Here is a 15,674-nt window from a genome sequence, read left to right on the forward strand (position 1 = left end):
CTTTGATGACGTCATCGGAGTAAACAGAAAAAATGGCGACGCCATACACAGGAGATCGAGTTTTAGGGACAAACGCGGTCATTTCTGAAAGCTTTGCCAAGCAGCTGACCGATTTACCCGCGGAATTGTTCGAGTATATATTGTGCTTTCCTGTTCTGAACCATTTCGACATTTGCAACGTTTCCTGCACGTGCAAGAGGCTGCGTGACGTGTGCCACTGCAGGGGGAAGGTTTGGGCGCACCAATACAAACTCAGGTGGCATTTGTGAAAAAAACATTTCTAAATTATAACCTCCATTAGCTGCCAGATAAGCTTCGTGCTTGACTTGGACTCGGTCCGTTCATGTTAGATGGTTTAGATGTGTCCTCAATGTTCGGTTTGAGAACTGTCAGGGCGCGTTAACGTTGTGATGATGCATCAGACATGTCCTGCGTGCATACATGCACAGAGATGTAACCTTATATGCGTCGTGTATTAAATGGCATCCCGTATAAGTAGAGGCAACATATGCACATATCATTATTAATTATGCGTAATGACCTTGAACATAGAATAGACAGATAATCTAGTGTCGTAGTTGACCCCTGGCAAACATTTACAAAAAATCCATACAAACAAATTAATTCATCTTAAGTCTTGTTGAAATATCGTATAAAGCTTTCAGGATTCTGGTTGTATTTCATTGCTTAGTTTTATTGTAACCATGGTATTTTGAGTTTATGGTTTTGATAATGAAATCATAGACTGGTGTCACTAAACGGACCATAGTCTTACCATGGTATTTGTAATAAAAGTATGGTAATACAATGGTAATCAGTCTGCCAAAAGTGGTAACTAAACTTTGACCGTAATAACCACGGTTAATTTTACTTGGGATATGGTTAGCATATTTGGTGCTAAATTAACTTTTTACTTCCGGTCTGTGTTTGGTTAATATAACAATTTATTTTCTATTTAGTTTATATTAATATTAATTCATAGTAATATGATTAATTCTTTTAAAAAATCCTTAAAATTCCTTTTAAACTACTCAACAGTCATACTATTTTTCACGGAGGTCTACCAAAAAAAAAGTTTGGGCCACATTACATTTGCTTATGTTGTTGCCGCTGAAACGGTCTATAGTTAGTACATTATTTAGGATGTTAGAATAGATTTGGCCATATTTAGGATTGTCTTTAACGTTATGTTTGTATTCCCTTGTTCGTCAGTCCTGTATAAATGAGTATTTTTATACTTGAGGTTAAACTGATGTGTCTTGGATATTTTAGGTGGCCCAGGCTTCAGAGACTTTATCGACAGAATGAGTCATACGATTGGCTGAAGGAATTTAAAACGCGCCACATGGTTGGTCAACAGATAAGAAGAACAGTAGAATCTATTTCCAAGAGGTTCTTCACAGAAGTTGTAAGTTCATGTGAAGTCCGGCCTACAACGCTGTGACACTTGCAGTTATGATGAATATTTACAGAATTATATTTACATTTTCATGATGTTATCATTACAGAGGGGTTAGATAAGTATAGTCAAGGCAAGCTGGATTTATTTGGTTACTTTACTAACTAACCCAGAGCTCTGTAATGTAGCCTTGCATTGGCCAGGTTCTTGGAGACAGTTTTGCAGAAATAGAATCTCTTGGTGCTCCAGAACACTTTTGTGAAGATGAGCTTATCACCATTTTGAATTCTGACAAAAGGTTAGAGATTATTTTATTTCTATTTTCATTGGATTTTCCCAATACTATTTAATAACCAGATCAAATGTATAATTCTCCCTTCCTTTCTTTCTATGACGGCTTTAGCAAAAGTTTGACACTCAAGTACTATGCAAAGAAAATCCTGTATTTCCTCCGTCAGCAAAACATCTTGAGGAATCTAAAGATTTTCCTTGAACGGCCACCAGAACAGCAATTTGCCCTTGAAGGTAAAAACAGTTCCCTCAAACACAAGAAAGTCTTTTCTTTTCTTCTAAAAAATAACCAACGCCTTCCTTCTTTATAGTAGAACAATGCGTTTTGATTTGTCCATTTTTCAGGGGCTGTTTTGGTTGACCAGTATTGCAACCCGTTGGCTGAAGTCACTCTTGAGAGTATATCTGCCCAGATAGAAGACATCACAGACAAGGTGAAAAAATTCCTGCGAGTGAAAAATGCCACACATCCGTGTCTGCGAGCTACTCAAGGTCAGTCTACAAAAAGAGAGATAGAAAATTTTATTGTTTTCAGAAAGGACCTGTGTAGCCAGTCACACAGGTTTCTCTGTTGTCTGATAAAGGCTTTGCGCATGAAAAATTACGTTTCTCTTAGGTTACTTTTCGACAACAACTTTAATTTGGCAACCGTTAAGTCGTTCTTCACTGTTGTTTTCATAGATGACTATGTTCTGGAAGACTTGGAGTCACAAAGGCAGGTCATATGCGCTCTCAACGTCGTCCTGTATGAGCAGCTGCAGTACAAGGGCAATGACCGCGACTACTACAATCCGCTGAACTCATACATACATCAGGTGCACATGGATAGTGCCTTGTGTCTCATTTACACATTTTATATATAGGGACCTGTGCATTTTTGAGTCACACAAGCTCTATTCCTGATCTAATGAGCTGCCTAACTAGAAAGCATTTTAAGGGACCATGGGCACATACAGTAGTTCTTGCATGCTGTTTCAAAGAATGAGAATAAGATTTTGGTCAAATTACAAAGCAGCATTTTAAAGGGATGCTTCACCCAAAAAGGAAAATTCTGTCATCATTTACTCACATTCGAGTTGTTCCAAATCTGTATAAATTTCTTCTAAGATTACACTGGTGTGATTACACTGGTGTGATTACACTGGTGTGATTACACTGGTGTGATTACACTGGTGTGATTACACTGGTGTGATTACACTGGTGTGATTAGAACATTCAGCGCTTTGGATGGCACTGAGCCAGATACACGCAATTCTGCCACATATCACAACTATGCAGTGCTTTCAACCACAGAATGTTTATTTTAGGCTTCAGACATATACACGTGCCTATAAGCACAAAATAAACAAAAAAGAGTTCGTAAAATACACACACTGATGTCATATAAAATTTAACGGATTTGTTTTATTCACATCAGATACTCAGTATCTGAAATGTAAGCAATTGTTTACATCACTCTATTCTTCTTCCAGTTCACTAGGCACTTACTTGGAAGAATTCACGTGATGTAAATCCGACAGATCTCAGACCACGGCAGAAAGAAATATGGCGGCGCCCACTGAACGCGATCATTATAAATGTGTTTAAATAACAAAACACATTCACATGCACACATTTGACAATCGGAATATCAGATATTTCATTACATAGTTAACAGTTTGTGAAAATTTTGAGTTAAAAGGAAAAATTATGTTAAAGCGAAACGGCTCTGCGGTGTCTCGCACGATAAATAAGCAGTCCTGCGTCGCCATGGAAATGTTAAAGTGATACCTTAGAAAAACTCACGCCAGGGGCTCATTCTAAACGATTTAAACTTATTTGTGAAAGTAAATGGGCTTACGTTTCTCAAATAGTGTAATTGGAGTCTTAATTTAAGTTTGAACAGGTCTTCAATTAAGGAAAGACAGTATTCTGCTGCTGGGGATGTAATCAAAACCTGGAGTGTAGCTAAAGCACGATCCTCTCTCCACTCTAGGCGGTCTGTAATCACTCCGCTCGGAATCCACTCCGGGTTTTATGTAGTGTTTTCTGACTGTAGCGTGTTAATCTTGGTTTTGGAGGAGTGCATGTCAGGCTGCGGCTGAGGTAGATATATGTGAATTGCACATTAGAGACTTTTGCACAAGAAGCACTTTTCTCTTTTTTTCCTGTTAATTTAGAGTTTCGGAAAATATTGCTTGGTTGGTTGATCAATTGGATCAATAAAAACATGCACTGACAAGTTATGTATATGGTTGATTTTTTTGTCAAATATTTTTAATAGATTAAAAATGGCTTTTAAAATATGCAAACTGGCAATATTAAAGCGGTTTAAAACATCTCCCCTAACAACGCTATTGGTCTCGACGTGTCGGTTAAAGGAATATTGGCCTGAAAAATAAGTTTAGTCAGAAGAATTTTTTCACTTTAATCCATGTGGTTCGCACTCAAAAAAAAGTGTTAATTTATGAAATACTTTTATTCTATGATGGGAGGCAGGTTAACTGCCGAAGAATGTAGGACAGCAAACAGTTCTGGGAAAGTTTTGACTACCATTGTATTTTTTCCCAGAATAGTAGTCAATGCCTTCTTCAAAATATCTCTCTCTGTGTTCATCAGAACAAAGAAATTTATACAGATTTAGCACAAAGTAAATGATGATAGAATTTAAATTCGGGTGAAGTATCCCTTTAAGGTAAAGCAATCCCAGAATTCACACCCACAAGCACAGTGAAAGATACCACATAAAGTATAAAAAACGTATAAAATTACAAAATATTTATGTATTTATATAATATGAATAATGAATATAATATGTATTTAATTATGTATGTGCTCTATATTTATTATGCTCATTAACTAGTGCACTTTGTCAGTAACTGAGCAGTTTGAATGCTGACTAAAGGCAAGAGAGTAAAAAAATACAAAAATAATAATATTAAAAAACATAAAATAAAAAATATTTAAAACAGGTATGATGTTGAATTGAAATATAATTTTCTGTTTAGGTGCTGCTCCGTCATACAGGCATTCCCATCAGCCTCTCTGTGCTCTATATGACACTGTCCAGAAAATTAGGAGTACCACTCGAGCCTGTGAACTTCCCCAACCACTTCCTGCTCCGCTGGTGCCAAAATCAAAATAGGTGGGCATTGTTAGCATATCTCCACATTCTAGCTATCTGTTATAATTGCACAGCCCTGAATCCAATACTTTTCCCACGTTTGTGTTTTATGCTAAAGTGCTTTGAAAAAGGCAAAAAATATAACAATGCGCTGTTGAACAGGAGTGGGGACATCTATGACTACATGTACATCGATGCGTTTGGCAACGGCAAACAGCTGGGTGCTAAAGAGTGCGAGTATCTGATCAGACACCAGGTGACAGCAGATTACTACGGTGCTATAAGCACAGGAGAACTACTACTGCGGATGGTGGGAAACCTGCTCAACATTGGCAAGAGAGGGTAAGACAGCATACAGAAAACAGGAGGATGAGGTAATCTTGAGGTATATACTGAGGCAAATTAAAATAAAGATATACTGTACATCCTATTACATCCTTATTGATGAAGAGTTTTGAGCGCTTAGTGGAAACATATATTGTATCTCAAACACGGCAACTCATTGATCCTTTTTAGTTTGCTTCCCAAGCCTCTAGGGAGGTATAGGATGCCATCCTAACTGTTCTGCATTTGCTCCATTTCATAAAGAGAAACCAAAGTCTCTGTTAAAATCTTATTTGTGGTCTTCTCATCATCTCTCCTAATATATAAGCTGGTGTTCTGGAAAGAGAATTTGCAGCTGAAATAAGTTGATTACATGGGTGACTGATTTTCTTGGTCCAGAACCAAGCGGGATAAGTTAGGAGAATCTGTTTCTGATAAAATGATAACCTCGATTGGATCTCCCCAAGGATGTGTGTTTTCTCCTTTACTCTTTATCTTATACACAAATTCTTGTTCAAGTTCTTTCAAAAATATATACATTTTTAAATATGCAGACGATAATGCTTTAGTGAGTCTTTCACATAGGGAGAGGAAGAGCATGGGCCTGTTTTGGACTTGTTTTTAAATTGGTGTGAAAAATCTAATCTTCCTAAATATTTCAAAAACAATTGTATGTATTTATATTTTGTATGGCAACTGTGATTCTTATTAAGTCTGAGTGAGCTCGCTGCAACCTTACTTTCCCTAAGGGGACAAAATAAACTGAACTGAACAGTAGGATTTTTATTGTTAGCAACTTCCCTTTTCAGTAAACTATTTTTTATACCACAATAAATGTGAGATATAATTCATATAGATGTTCTAAAAGATAACACTATCTCTGTGATAGCTCAAAGGCAAAAATGAATATGAGCACCGCCTGTGTGTGTGTTAGTCAATTAGAAAGCATGAAGCGTAGATATTTGGAGAGAGGGCATGTGAGGGCTAAGGAGGTCCTGATATGGGCGAAACCACACAGTTGTGATTTTTTTGTGTGTGTTTCGTTGTTGTTGTCATATGCTTTTGATGAACAAAAGCCTTTGGATTTTTTACACAGTGTTGGTCATTTATAAAAAAAAAAGATTTCCTACATGTTTATTTGAAAGTTTTGACACTCTGATAATGATAATGAAGTAGATGCTGATTTCAGGTTGCATGTGTAGTCATCAATTAACAATCTGGGAAGTGTTTAGTAGGGCGGGGTATCGATTCTGATGTTCCGACTCGATTCCTATTCACAAGCTCTATGCGATTCTCAATTCGGGTCAATGGTTATAGATTTAAAGCAAATCCTATAGATATTTCAAAGAAAAATCAGTAAATATCAGATTACAATGGTCAATATAAACATTTAATGAAGAGCCACAAATCTCTATATTACACTTTAAACACACTGTATATTGAAACAGAACAGTCACATACCTTGATCAAACGGGACAGATTATTTTACATTTAAGATACAGTATAACAAACAAAATTTCACAAATAAGCTGTAAAGAGAGGCTGCAATCATATAAACCACTGCCTTTTATGTGATGGTGATGTTCAATTCCACCGCCATGTTAACTAAGCAATGAATGAACAATATGCTCCTTGAGTGACATCTAGTGGATAGCAATAACATTCACGTTAATGAATGTTCAGTGCTTGCTGAAATACCAGAGAAAAAAAATTACCGCATTTTAAAAACGATTCATCTAGCCCTAGTGACAAGTCTGTGTAAATGAGTTTGTTATGGGTTTTTGGTTGTCAGTGTTTTGTGTGTTTTTTTCTTTCTAGGGAAGGGAACGAGAAATCGTACCAGCTCCTACGGGACTCTCTGGATCTCTACCTCACTATTAATCCTGATAATGTGCAGTATCTTCTGCTGCAGGCCCGCCTCTACTTCCACCTTGGCATCTGGCCGGAGAAAGTAAGCACAGTCACACAAAACATTAAAGTTTACATACCCTTGATTGACATTCAGTTATCAATCATAGTTTAGGTCAGCATGGGGAGGTGTGGCATAAGATCTGGCCTTTTGCGTATCCTCAGGTTACAGCAGAGGGGGGATTGTGCCTGTGCTGTGGATTGTCACGGTCACTTTGGATAAACGCATGTGCTAAATGAGTACTTGCATAATATTAACAGGTGTAGCAAAGTATAAATGTCAAATGCTAAGAATAAACCACTAAGGCAAGTCAAATATCATGATTCAGCAGCAAGTAAATACTAACTCTATATCCTTCATATAAGCCAGGCTGATAATAAAATTATGCTTTTAAATGCTAATATATATATATATGTGTATATACATAAATGGAGTTTATGAATGCTACAGTTACGTATCATTAAAGGCAAATTTTGTCATTGTGTAAACTTTTATAAATTGATAGTCAAATGCTAACCATTCTGTGTACTGTGCATATTAATTTCATATTTACAAACACACACATACATGTATTTTTTTAAGAATGTCTATGTATAACAATATATTAATATATAATATAAATTATATATTTAAATATGCACAAGTAAATATTTCCTTAATGTATATAAATATGTATTTGTTTATAAATACAAACAAATGTATATGCACCGTACACAGACATACTGTATTATTATGTAAACACACTTTTATTCTGGATGCGATTAAAAGCCCTAAAACGAAATATAATTCATATTGTGAAACAACTGGTATGATGTCTTATCTTTTTTGATTTCTGTCTCAGGTGTTGGATATTCTGCAGCGCATTCAGGCTCTGGACCCATCTCAGCACGGCGCTGTGGGATACCTGGTCCAGCACACCCTCGAGCACATCCAACACAAAAGACATCTAGTAGAACCGGAGGTAAAGAGACGCAGTGCGCCAGATCACAGGGACGTGTGGTACTCTGTCGGTCTCATCATGAAGCATAAAAGGTGCGAGTGCGTGACAAACCAAAATAAAAGTGTTTTCCTCTTTGTCCTCAATATGAAATTTTGGTCTCATTATAATAACAAAGAATTGTTATTTAATTCTGAAATTTGAGGAGAGCAAAGGGAACAAATTAACTTCCCTTATAGGTTAGCCTGGTCGTATTCTGTGAAAAAATGGTGTTTTACATAAATAGTTTACTAGAATTGATATTTGACAATATTATTTTGTCATTATTTGTGTTTTTATACTGTCTGATTGTTCTCGTAGGTCAGGCTATAACTGTGTGATTTATGGATGGGATCCCAAATGCACGATGAGTCAGGACTGGATTAACACTATGAGGGTCCATCAGCTGTCTAAGGGGGCCGATCAGCCCTTCTACAATGTCCTAGTTCAGGACGGGACATGTAGATATGCTGCACAGGGTGAGTCGGCCCTGTCGTTGCTTTTTCGTATTACTATATCGTATTGTTGATACATGGGAAATAAAGAGTTCGAATTTGATTTCTGTTAAACTGATTTCCTCAGCATTTTCTCAGCGAAATGGTTGTCAATTGAAGATCGTAATGGTCACGAATCATATTCTCTTTGTTTGCAGAGAACCTTGAACCTCACGCTGCCCCCATGGAGATCGCCCATCCCGAGGTTGGCCGTTACTTCACCGAATTCTCCAACACGCATTACATCGCCAACGAGGAGCTTGAAACGCGCTACTCGGAGGACATGTGCAAGACCCAAAGCACTGTAGAGGAGCTTTACCACAGTCTCACCCCAAACTCAGGGCAGCGGCCGGAACCCACCGCCAATTTCCAGGACCACGATTTATTAGATCCATAAAATTGCCAACACTCGTACCTTCTTCTCCCTTCCCAATCACAAATGTATAAAATCACCCATCTTTACACTAATGTGGGTGTCAGTGATGGTTTGTTTAATAAATGCAAATGTGTTAGATCAACATTGTTTTCATCTTTACAACATCCTGGTCCTAGATCAGTTTCACTCACTCAAACCCAAAGGATGTGGTTAAGTAACGATATTTGTATGGATGCTCGCAAAATGTAATTCAACAATGTGCTAACATATCGAAAAATAGAATTTTCATGAAAGAGGATCCGAATATGTGTATACAGTATATGATCTGTTTCAGGTCCACTTTATTACATTCTCATCTCTAATGAATCCCTGATATAGTCCTGCATATCTCACCGAACTAATGCACTTACCAATGTTACATCTGTTAACAAATATGCACTTGACACGACATGAAACAATGTCTTAACAATTTTGTAATGTTTATTTCCACAAAGAAAAAAGAACTGGGGCACAAGAACTTTGTGTCTCATAATGGTTATGAATATAAGAGTATTGAGAATATAAGAAATAATAACAATAAAAGGAGAACCTCAAAATGTGGTGGTGTAATTATTTTATATCCTTGTTTTATTGATTTATTACTTTATCTGTCACTAAACTTTCATGTTCAAAAAACACGGTGATATGAGGTCTGAACTGTTTGATTTTCCTTTTAATTAACTTTCCTTGCTTTCAGATTTCCGAATCATATTCAAATCAAACATCAAAAACATTTTTGAACAAAACGTACCTTATACCAGGAAGAATTTCTTTATACATATGCATGTTTGAAAATTTAACATAAGCCATATGGCTCCAGGCGCCGTTCCATTTGTAAACAAAACAGTGTGTGTGTTTGACAACTTTAATATGCATCCAAAGCAACTCTACCTCAAATATTTATGATGCAAATATGAGAACCCATAATGCACCAACCATACTACACTAATGGATATGTGCCACTGTTATTATAGAGTTTTATTCCCCAGGCATTTAGATCATAGTATTTTGTCATTGTATTTAATTTTTTATGCAATTTTAATAATCATTTTAATACTATTTAAAATAAAATTAGTACCATGAGGCTCTATTTCATTTACATTTAGGCATTTGGCAGACGCTTTTATCCAAAGCGACTTACATTGCTTTATCCTATACATTTTACATAGGTATTTGCAATCCCCTGGGATCGAACCCACAACCTTGCTTTGTTACAGCAATGCTCTTACCACTGAGCTACAGGAAAGCCATATTTAACATCATATTGGACACAATTTGGTTACAATTTGGCACGACAGATAGCAACATGTGTCATGTGTAAGTAAGGCTAATAAGTATCTGCAAAACTTGTCATAACATATAAAACATATAATGGCATTTTCAGATCCCAGGCTGCTAACAGACTCAAATACAAAACACTTTGCATAGCCTATTTCGCAACAGGGGAGGATCTTTACCCTTACAGTAGGGAACAGGTTAAACCTACTCTCACTTTGTTTCCTCTACTCGTCAGTAAAGCACTTTATCATGGGAGGTTCACAGTCTGACCAAGCGCATAAGTTCCAACATCTCTCTGATAAAACCCGCTGTGAGTAACTAATGTAATGTACAGCTTCTGTGAATTATAGAATGTTTAAAAACTGATATTATCAGTAGTTAAGTTATTAGATGTGGAATATTAAAGCATTTCTATATGTTGCCAGGGGTAAGCAACAAAATAGGTATTTAGTTTTTTATGGTGTGCATGTGTAATATATAAGCAGCGTTGGTATACTAAAGCATTTCTAGGGACCTAGGATGCAAACTAGAGTATGCTACAATGTACAATGCATTTTTTTCAGCTCTTTGGCTAGAGTTATGCTTCTTATACTGTCCAAAATTAAATCAATTAATCAGAAGAAAAAATACAGTATAACTTCATCCTTAAAAATACAAACTATGTACTGTGTTCATGTTTACACAGTGTACACTGGGGTAAGTTTTCACTGGGGTATTTCAATAACTATTTCCTTATAAGTCAAAAGTCCAATTACACTCATTAATCTCAGTCTCTCTAGCAGTGGTATTGTATACTTGTTTTAAAGGCTATTTTGTAATTTCATAAGCTGTGTTTAAAGAAGCGTTTTTACTTACTCTACAAAATACTTGGGTTGTTTTGAGTTTTCATTTAGCTACTGTGTTTTTAATGAACTGTATGCATTTTTGGTTGTCCTTTCATACTTTGTGCTATTTAACCCACATTTGTTTGATTTCTTAACAAACTTCAGGTTTAAACCAAATTAAAATATTTTTGCGAGACGTTGTGGCCCAGAGAAACTTTCATAGTTGCTTGAGTGTTTTGAATGCTTAGTTCACACAACTTTATGTATATTGTGTCATATGCATAAACATTGACTCACCTCACCTGACCTTTAAAATAACATTCAACATTATATTATACACAACATGACAAAACATCAAGTAATGAATTTTCAGAATGTAATGACTCTTCGAATTAGACAGTAATAGTATAATATAAACAGTATATTTATATTTAATTGTACATAAAAATATAACTCTGTTGGTAACTATATAAAACTTGCTAATGAATGAATGGTTATGACCTACTCCTGTATTTTGACAGCTCTGGGCAATTCTAAATAAATCTTAAAATCTACCGAATCTCACTTAGTTGGAATCTTGAACAAGCCCACACACGTAAGGTTTGAGACAATTTGTGTGGGAGAGGTGTTTGTGCGATGGCTTTAAAGTGGCTTTTAGTTTATTTGCTGTAAATGTACAATATTTATTAATAAAAATTACACAAGGTTTTCCAAAAACTAAAACCGATATTGCCTGGCAACACTTTTTGAAACGGTTTGCTCTCCTTAACCTTTTTTTAAACATTCAGAATTGTCAGGTGTAAATTTTAAGAGTAGGTCAACAATTAAAACAATCATTAAAAACCCTGTCTCACACCTTTCTATGCAATAAGACATCCCACAGTACTGTAACACAATCTGATTAAGATTTTGCATTAGAGATAACTATTGTTACTCTAACTCTCTACTGTAGAGAGCAACCTGTTATCTACAGTTTTAATGTTGTATTTTTTGTCTCACACCTCCCCACACATATTCTCTCTCTTTCAGTAGCTAGAATATAATGTCTAACCGCTGACCCCCTTCAGCTGTTAACTATTAAAATAATTTAATACCTGTTAATACCTCACTACCTGTTAAGTCTTTATTTTATGGTCTTTGTATATTTTTTTTTCCCCACTTTAGTTTCCATAGACCAGATAAACAGCCTTCATAAACGATTTATGACCCTCACAGAAAATGAAGGCGTTTTAAGGTACTGTACAAATAATTGATTTATTGATTTATTATTAAGGGATAGTTCACGCAAAAAGAATTTTGCCTTTTTCAGACAAGAACATCTTGAGAATATTATTAATTTGGCTGAGAACCCAATCCGGAGACAGATCATCGGGGCCTTTTTTGATAAAAGGTAGGTAATGATTTGGTTAGGGCAGACCGGCGATAAATGTCACATTAGACGTTTTTTTTCTCACAAGGGACTTTTTTGTTCCAGGAACTTGGGTCAGAATGAGGATGGCTATCTGCAGGAGATTGGATTTGAGGAATTTCTGACTATTCTGGCATTCTTCAAACCACCCAAACAACGCAATAGCGAAGAGGAGAATCAAAATATCAAGAAGGAGAAACTACGCTGTGAGAATAAGTTCAAACTAACTAATTCAAACTAATAACAAACGTATTCAGATTTAAAGGCTAGATCACATTGCTGAAGCAAACACCAGCATCATTGGGTTCGGTTTTATGAGTGGAGAACATTGGTGGTGATGCACTGAATCAGTAAATTAAACAAGTGATGCTTCACTCAAATGAATACATTAAATAGTTTTAAGGTACAAATTAAGTTATATATAAAAACAGAAATTGTGTGTAAATGCATAACAGTGCCTGAGGGAGTTGCGTATTTTGAGTGTTGTCATTGGGTGGGTTTTGTTATGCATATCTGGCAACTTCTGCCATCAACTTCCAAATAAACAGGTACGTGTGTGTGCACGAACGAACGTTGTGGAGCAGGAGAAACAGGACCGTCAACAGTGATTAGCACATTCATCTTTTGTACTTAAAGCAATACTGTTAGATTCATTAACTTAAAAATAAAAGTAAGAACATCATTTAAAGTTAAAGCACAGGGCAGAGCCGCAGAGGTCAAATTAGTTTAAAGTTTGTCGCCCTAAAACTAAAACTAGTTTTTTTCTTATAAATGTCTTAAAAACAAACTAAAAATAAAAAAATCACCACACTTAATTAAGACATTCTTATTTTAAAGATATTTATATCTGCTGTCCTCCAGTGGAATTGCGTCAGCTGTGCACCTGCTTTCCTTGCAGCAGGAAGTAGAGTCGTTAATTTAGCTTTACTGCAAAATGTGTCTGTAGAATTAGCAAATGTATTATTTTATTTAAATAAATCGACTTTTAAGTGTTCACTTGTTCACGAGTGAGGGAAGGATGGAACGGGAGATTGACAGATGGATCGGTGCAGCTTCTGCAGTAATGCGGTTGCTGTACCGCTCTGTAGTGGTGAAGAAGGAGCTGAGCTGCAAGGCGAAGCTACGTTCCTACTCTCACCTATGGTCATGAGCTGTGGGTCATGACCAAAAGGAGAAGATCCCGGATACAGGCGGCCGAAATGAGCTTTCTCTGCAGGGTGGCCGGGCAATCCCTTAGAGATAGGGTGAGAAGCTCGGTCACTAGGGAGGAGCTCAGAGTAGAGCCGCTGCTCCTCCACATCGAGAGGGGCCAGCTGAAGTGGCTCGGGCATCTTTTCCGGATGCCCCCTGGACGCCTTCCTGGGAAGGTGTTCCGGGCATGTCCCACCGGGAGGAGACCCTGGGGAAGACTTAGGACACGCTGGAGGGACTATGTCTCCCGGCTGGCCTGGGAACGCTTCGGTGTCCCCCCGGAAGAGCTGGAGGAAGTGTCTAGGGAGAGGGAAGTCTGGGCATCCCTGCTTAGACTGCTGCCCCCGCGACCCGGCCCAGGATAAGCGGGAAAAAAATGGATGGATGGACTTTTAAGTATTATTGTTTTCCAATTGCTCCTCATTGGTCATCTGTTGCTGTGGCAGACACGAGATTGACCATAGAAAAGTAATGATTATGGCAAATTTGTGTTGTAAAGCCAAGGTTCATTTTTGTAAGAGCCCAGCATATATGCTGATTTGGTATGTTTTGATGCTGGTTTAAATTGGTCATGTCCTGGATTAAGTGCTCATGTGCTGGTCCATTAGCTGTTTTAAGATTGTCAAACCAGCATCAAAACATACATACCCCGGCATAATGCTGTTTTTTTTCAACAGCTAGGGAATAAAATAATTAACATGATTGATAATAACTGATCATTTTATTTTCTTCTCTGCAGTTCTTTTCAACATGCATGACACCGACAATGACGGCTTCATCACATTAGACGAATATAAACGTGTAAGATTCATATCACTTCTTTATTCTTACTGCTGGGATAGGTATGTTTTGATTCTGTGGCCATCTTTAAGAATCGTCTGAAAACATATCTCTTCCGGGACATGACCGATCATTTCTGATTTCTATATCTTTTCTAATACAAAAAATCAGGCTTATTTAAATTTAGATTAACTAAATTTAGCTCGGTACACTGTAGTAGGCTTTGTGAGGCATGTTTTTATTGCACTTATGCTTTTTGTTGTCCTAATGTTGACCCAATTGCTTCCATTGTTTACCCAACTTGTATGTCGCTTTGGATAAAAGCATCTGCTAAATGACTAAATGAAATGTACTTATCATTCACATGACCGTTTCTGATTATAGCTGGTAGAAGAGCTGCTGTCTAGTAACGAAACCATGGAGATGGAAACAGCAAAAGCCATATCAGATGCTGCAATGCTGGAAGTTGCAAGTGTCGCAATGGGTCAGATGGTACAGTATTATTTTCTGTCATTTTGTCTAAATGATATGAATCGAGATTGTTTTACTGCAAAGTGAAAGTTTTGATTTTGTAAACCGTTCTTGCTGATGTTGAAGGGTCCAGATGAGTATTATGAGGGAATCACCTTTGAACATTTCCAGCAGGTTTGATCTCTTCAACGGTCTGTTTGTCATTAGCTTATTGGGTTAATATTAAAATGATGTGTATGCAGTTCGTACCTCACATTTGAATGTCTCTCCCACAGATTTTAAAAGGGATCCAGATCGAGATCAAGATGAACATTAACTTCTGGAACTTGGACACAATTAAAATTCAATGTGGAAAATCAAAGTAGTTTCCTAAAGACTATTTCAACCTTTAGTAATAAAAGTTTAGGATGCGGGTATGAGTGCTGACTGAGTCCAGACTTCATGAATGTACAGAGGACACAAAGTTCTCCCAACAATTTTATAACTTAAATCTAGAGGGCATTTGTCAACCACATGGGGCTATGTTTGTGGGCTCTCAATGCATATGCACTCAAAGATTTAAATTGACCCACGCTTTCATTTATATAATGCTTATATTAAACAGGGATTTTAGCACTGTAGGCTTTTACCAAGCCATATGATTTTGTGCTTGCAAAAATTATATTTGTTCCTTTCTGAATAAAATGCACATTTTGATAAATGGCGAAGTCTTTACATGGTCAACAATCTCGTTTTTATAACAAAGAAGTGCTAACATACTCCACACCCTGAGATAAGAAAACAACAAACCATGTCTTATCAGTTACTTCTG

At 36.8% G+C, this 15,674-nt stretch overlaps 2 protein-coding genes across 3 annotated transcripts; both read left to right on the forward strand.

Annotated features, from left to right (window-relative positions):
• fbxo21 (F-box protein 21) lies at positions 1-9,462 on the forward strand. Its single transcript, XM_056746900.1, has 12 exons — positions 1-256; positions 1,273-1,408; positions 1,588-1,697; positions 1,803-1,924; positions 2,036-2,182; positions 2,372-2,505; positions 4,678-4,814; positions 4,956-5,135; positions 6,936-7,068; positions 7,868-8,058; positions 8,324-8,481; positions 8,655-9,462. The coding sequence occupies exons 1-12, from the start codon at positions 33-35 to the stop codon at positions 8,891-8,893; spliced, it is 1,911 nt and encodes a 636-aa protein (XP_056602878.1). The 5' UTR covers positions 1-32; the 3' UTR covers positions 8,894-9,462.
• Positions 9,463-10,374: 912 nt separating this feature from the next.
• tesca (tescalcin a) lies at positions 10,375-15,577 on the forward strand. 2 transcript variants are annotated; one of them, XM_056746269.1, is made up of 8 exons: positions 10,375-10,499; positions 12,178-12,247; positions 12,323-12,403; positions 12,488-12,627; positions 14,352-14,413; positions 14,777-14,884; positions 14,990-15,054; positions 15,139-15,577. In XM_056746269.1, the coding sequence occupies exons 1-7, from the start codon at positions 10,439-10,441 to the stop codon at positions 15,041-15,043; spliced, it is 576 nt and encodes a 191-aa protein (XP_056602247.1). In that variant the 5' UTR covers positions 10,375-10,438; the 3' UTR covers positions 15,044-15,054; positions 15,139-15,577. The 2 variants fall into 2 exon arrangements, with proteins under 2 accessions (XP_056602247.1, XP_056602246.1); XM_056746268.1 differs by having other exon boundaries at positions 14,990-15,037.
• The last annotated feature ends 97 nt before the right edge of the window (positions 15,578-15,674 follow it).

This window comes from Triplophysa dalaica, chromosome 4 (genome assembly GCF_015846415.1).
Source record: "Triplophysa dalaica isolate WHDGS20190420 chromosome 4, ASM1584641v1, whole genome shotgun sequence".
In the NCBI taxonomy this organism is placed as follows: domain Eukaryota; kingdom Metazoa; phylum Chordata; class Actinopteri; order Cypriniformes; family Nemacheilidae; genus Triplophysa; species Triplophysa dalaica.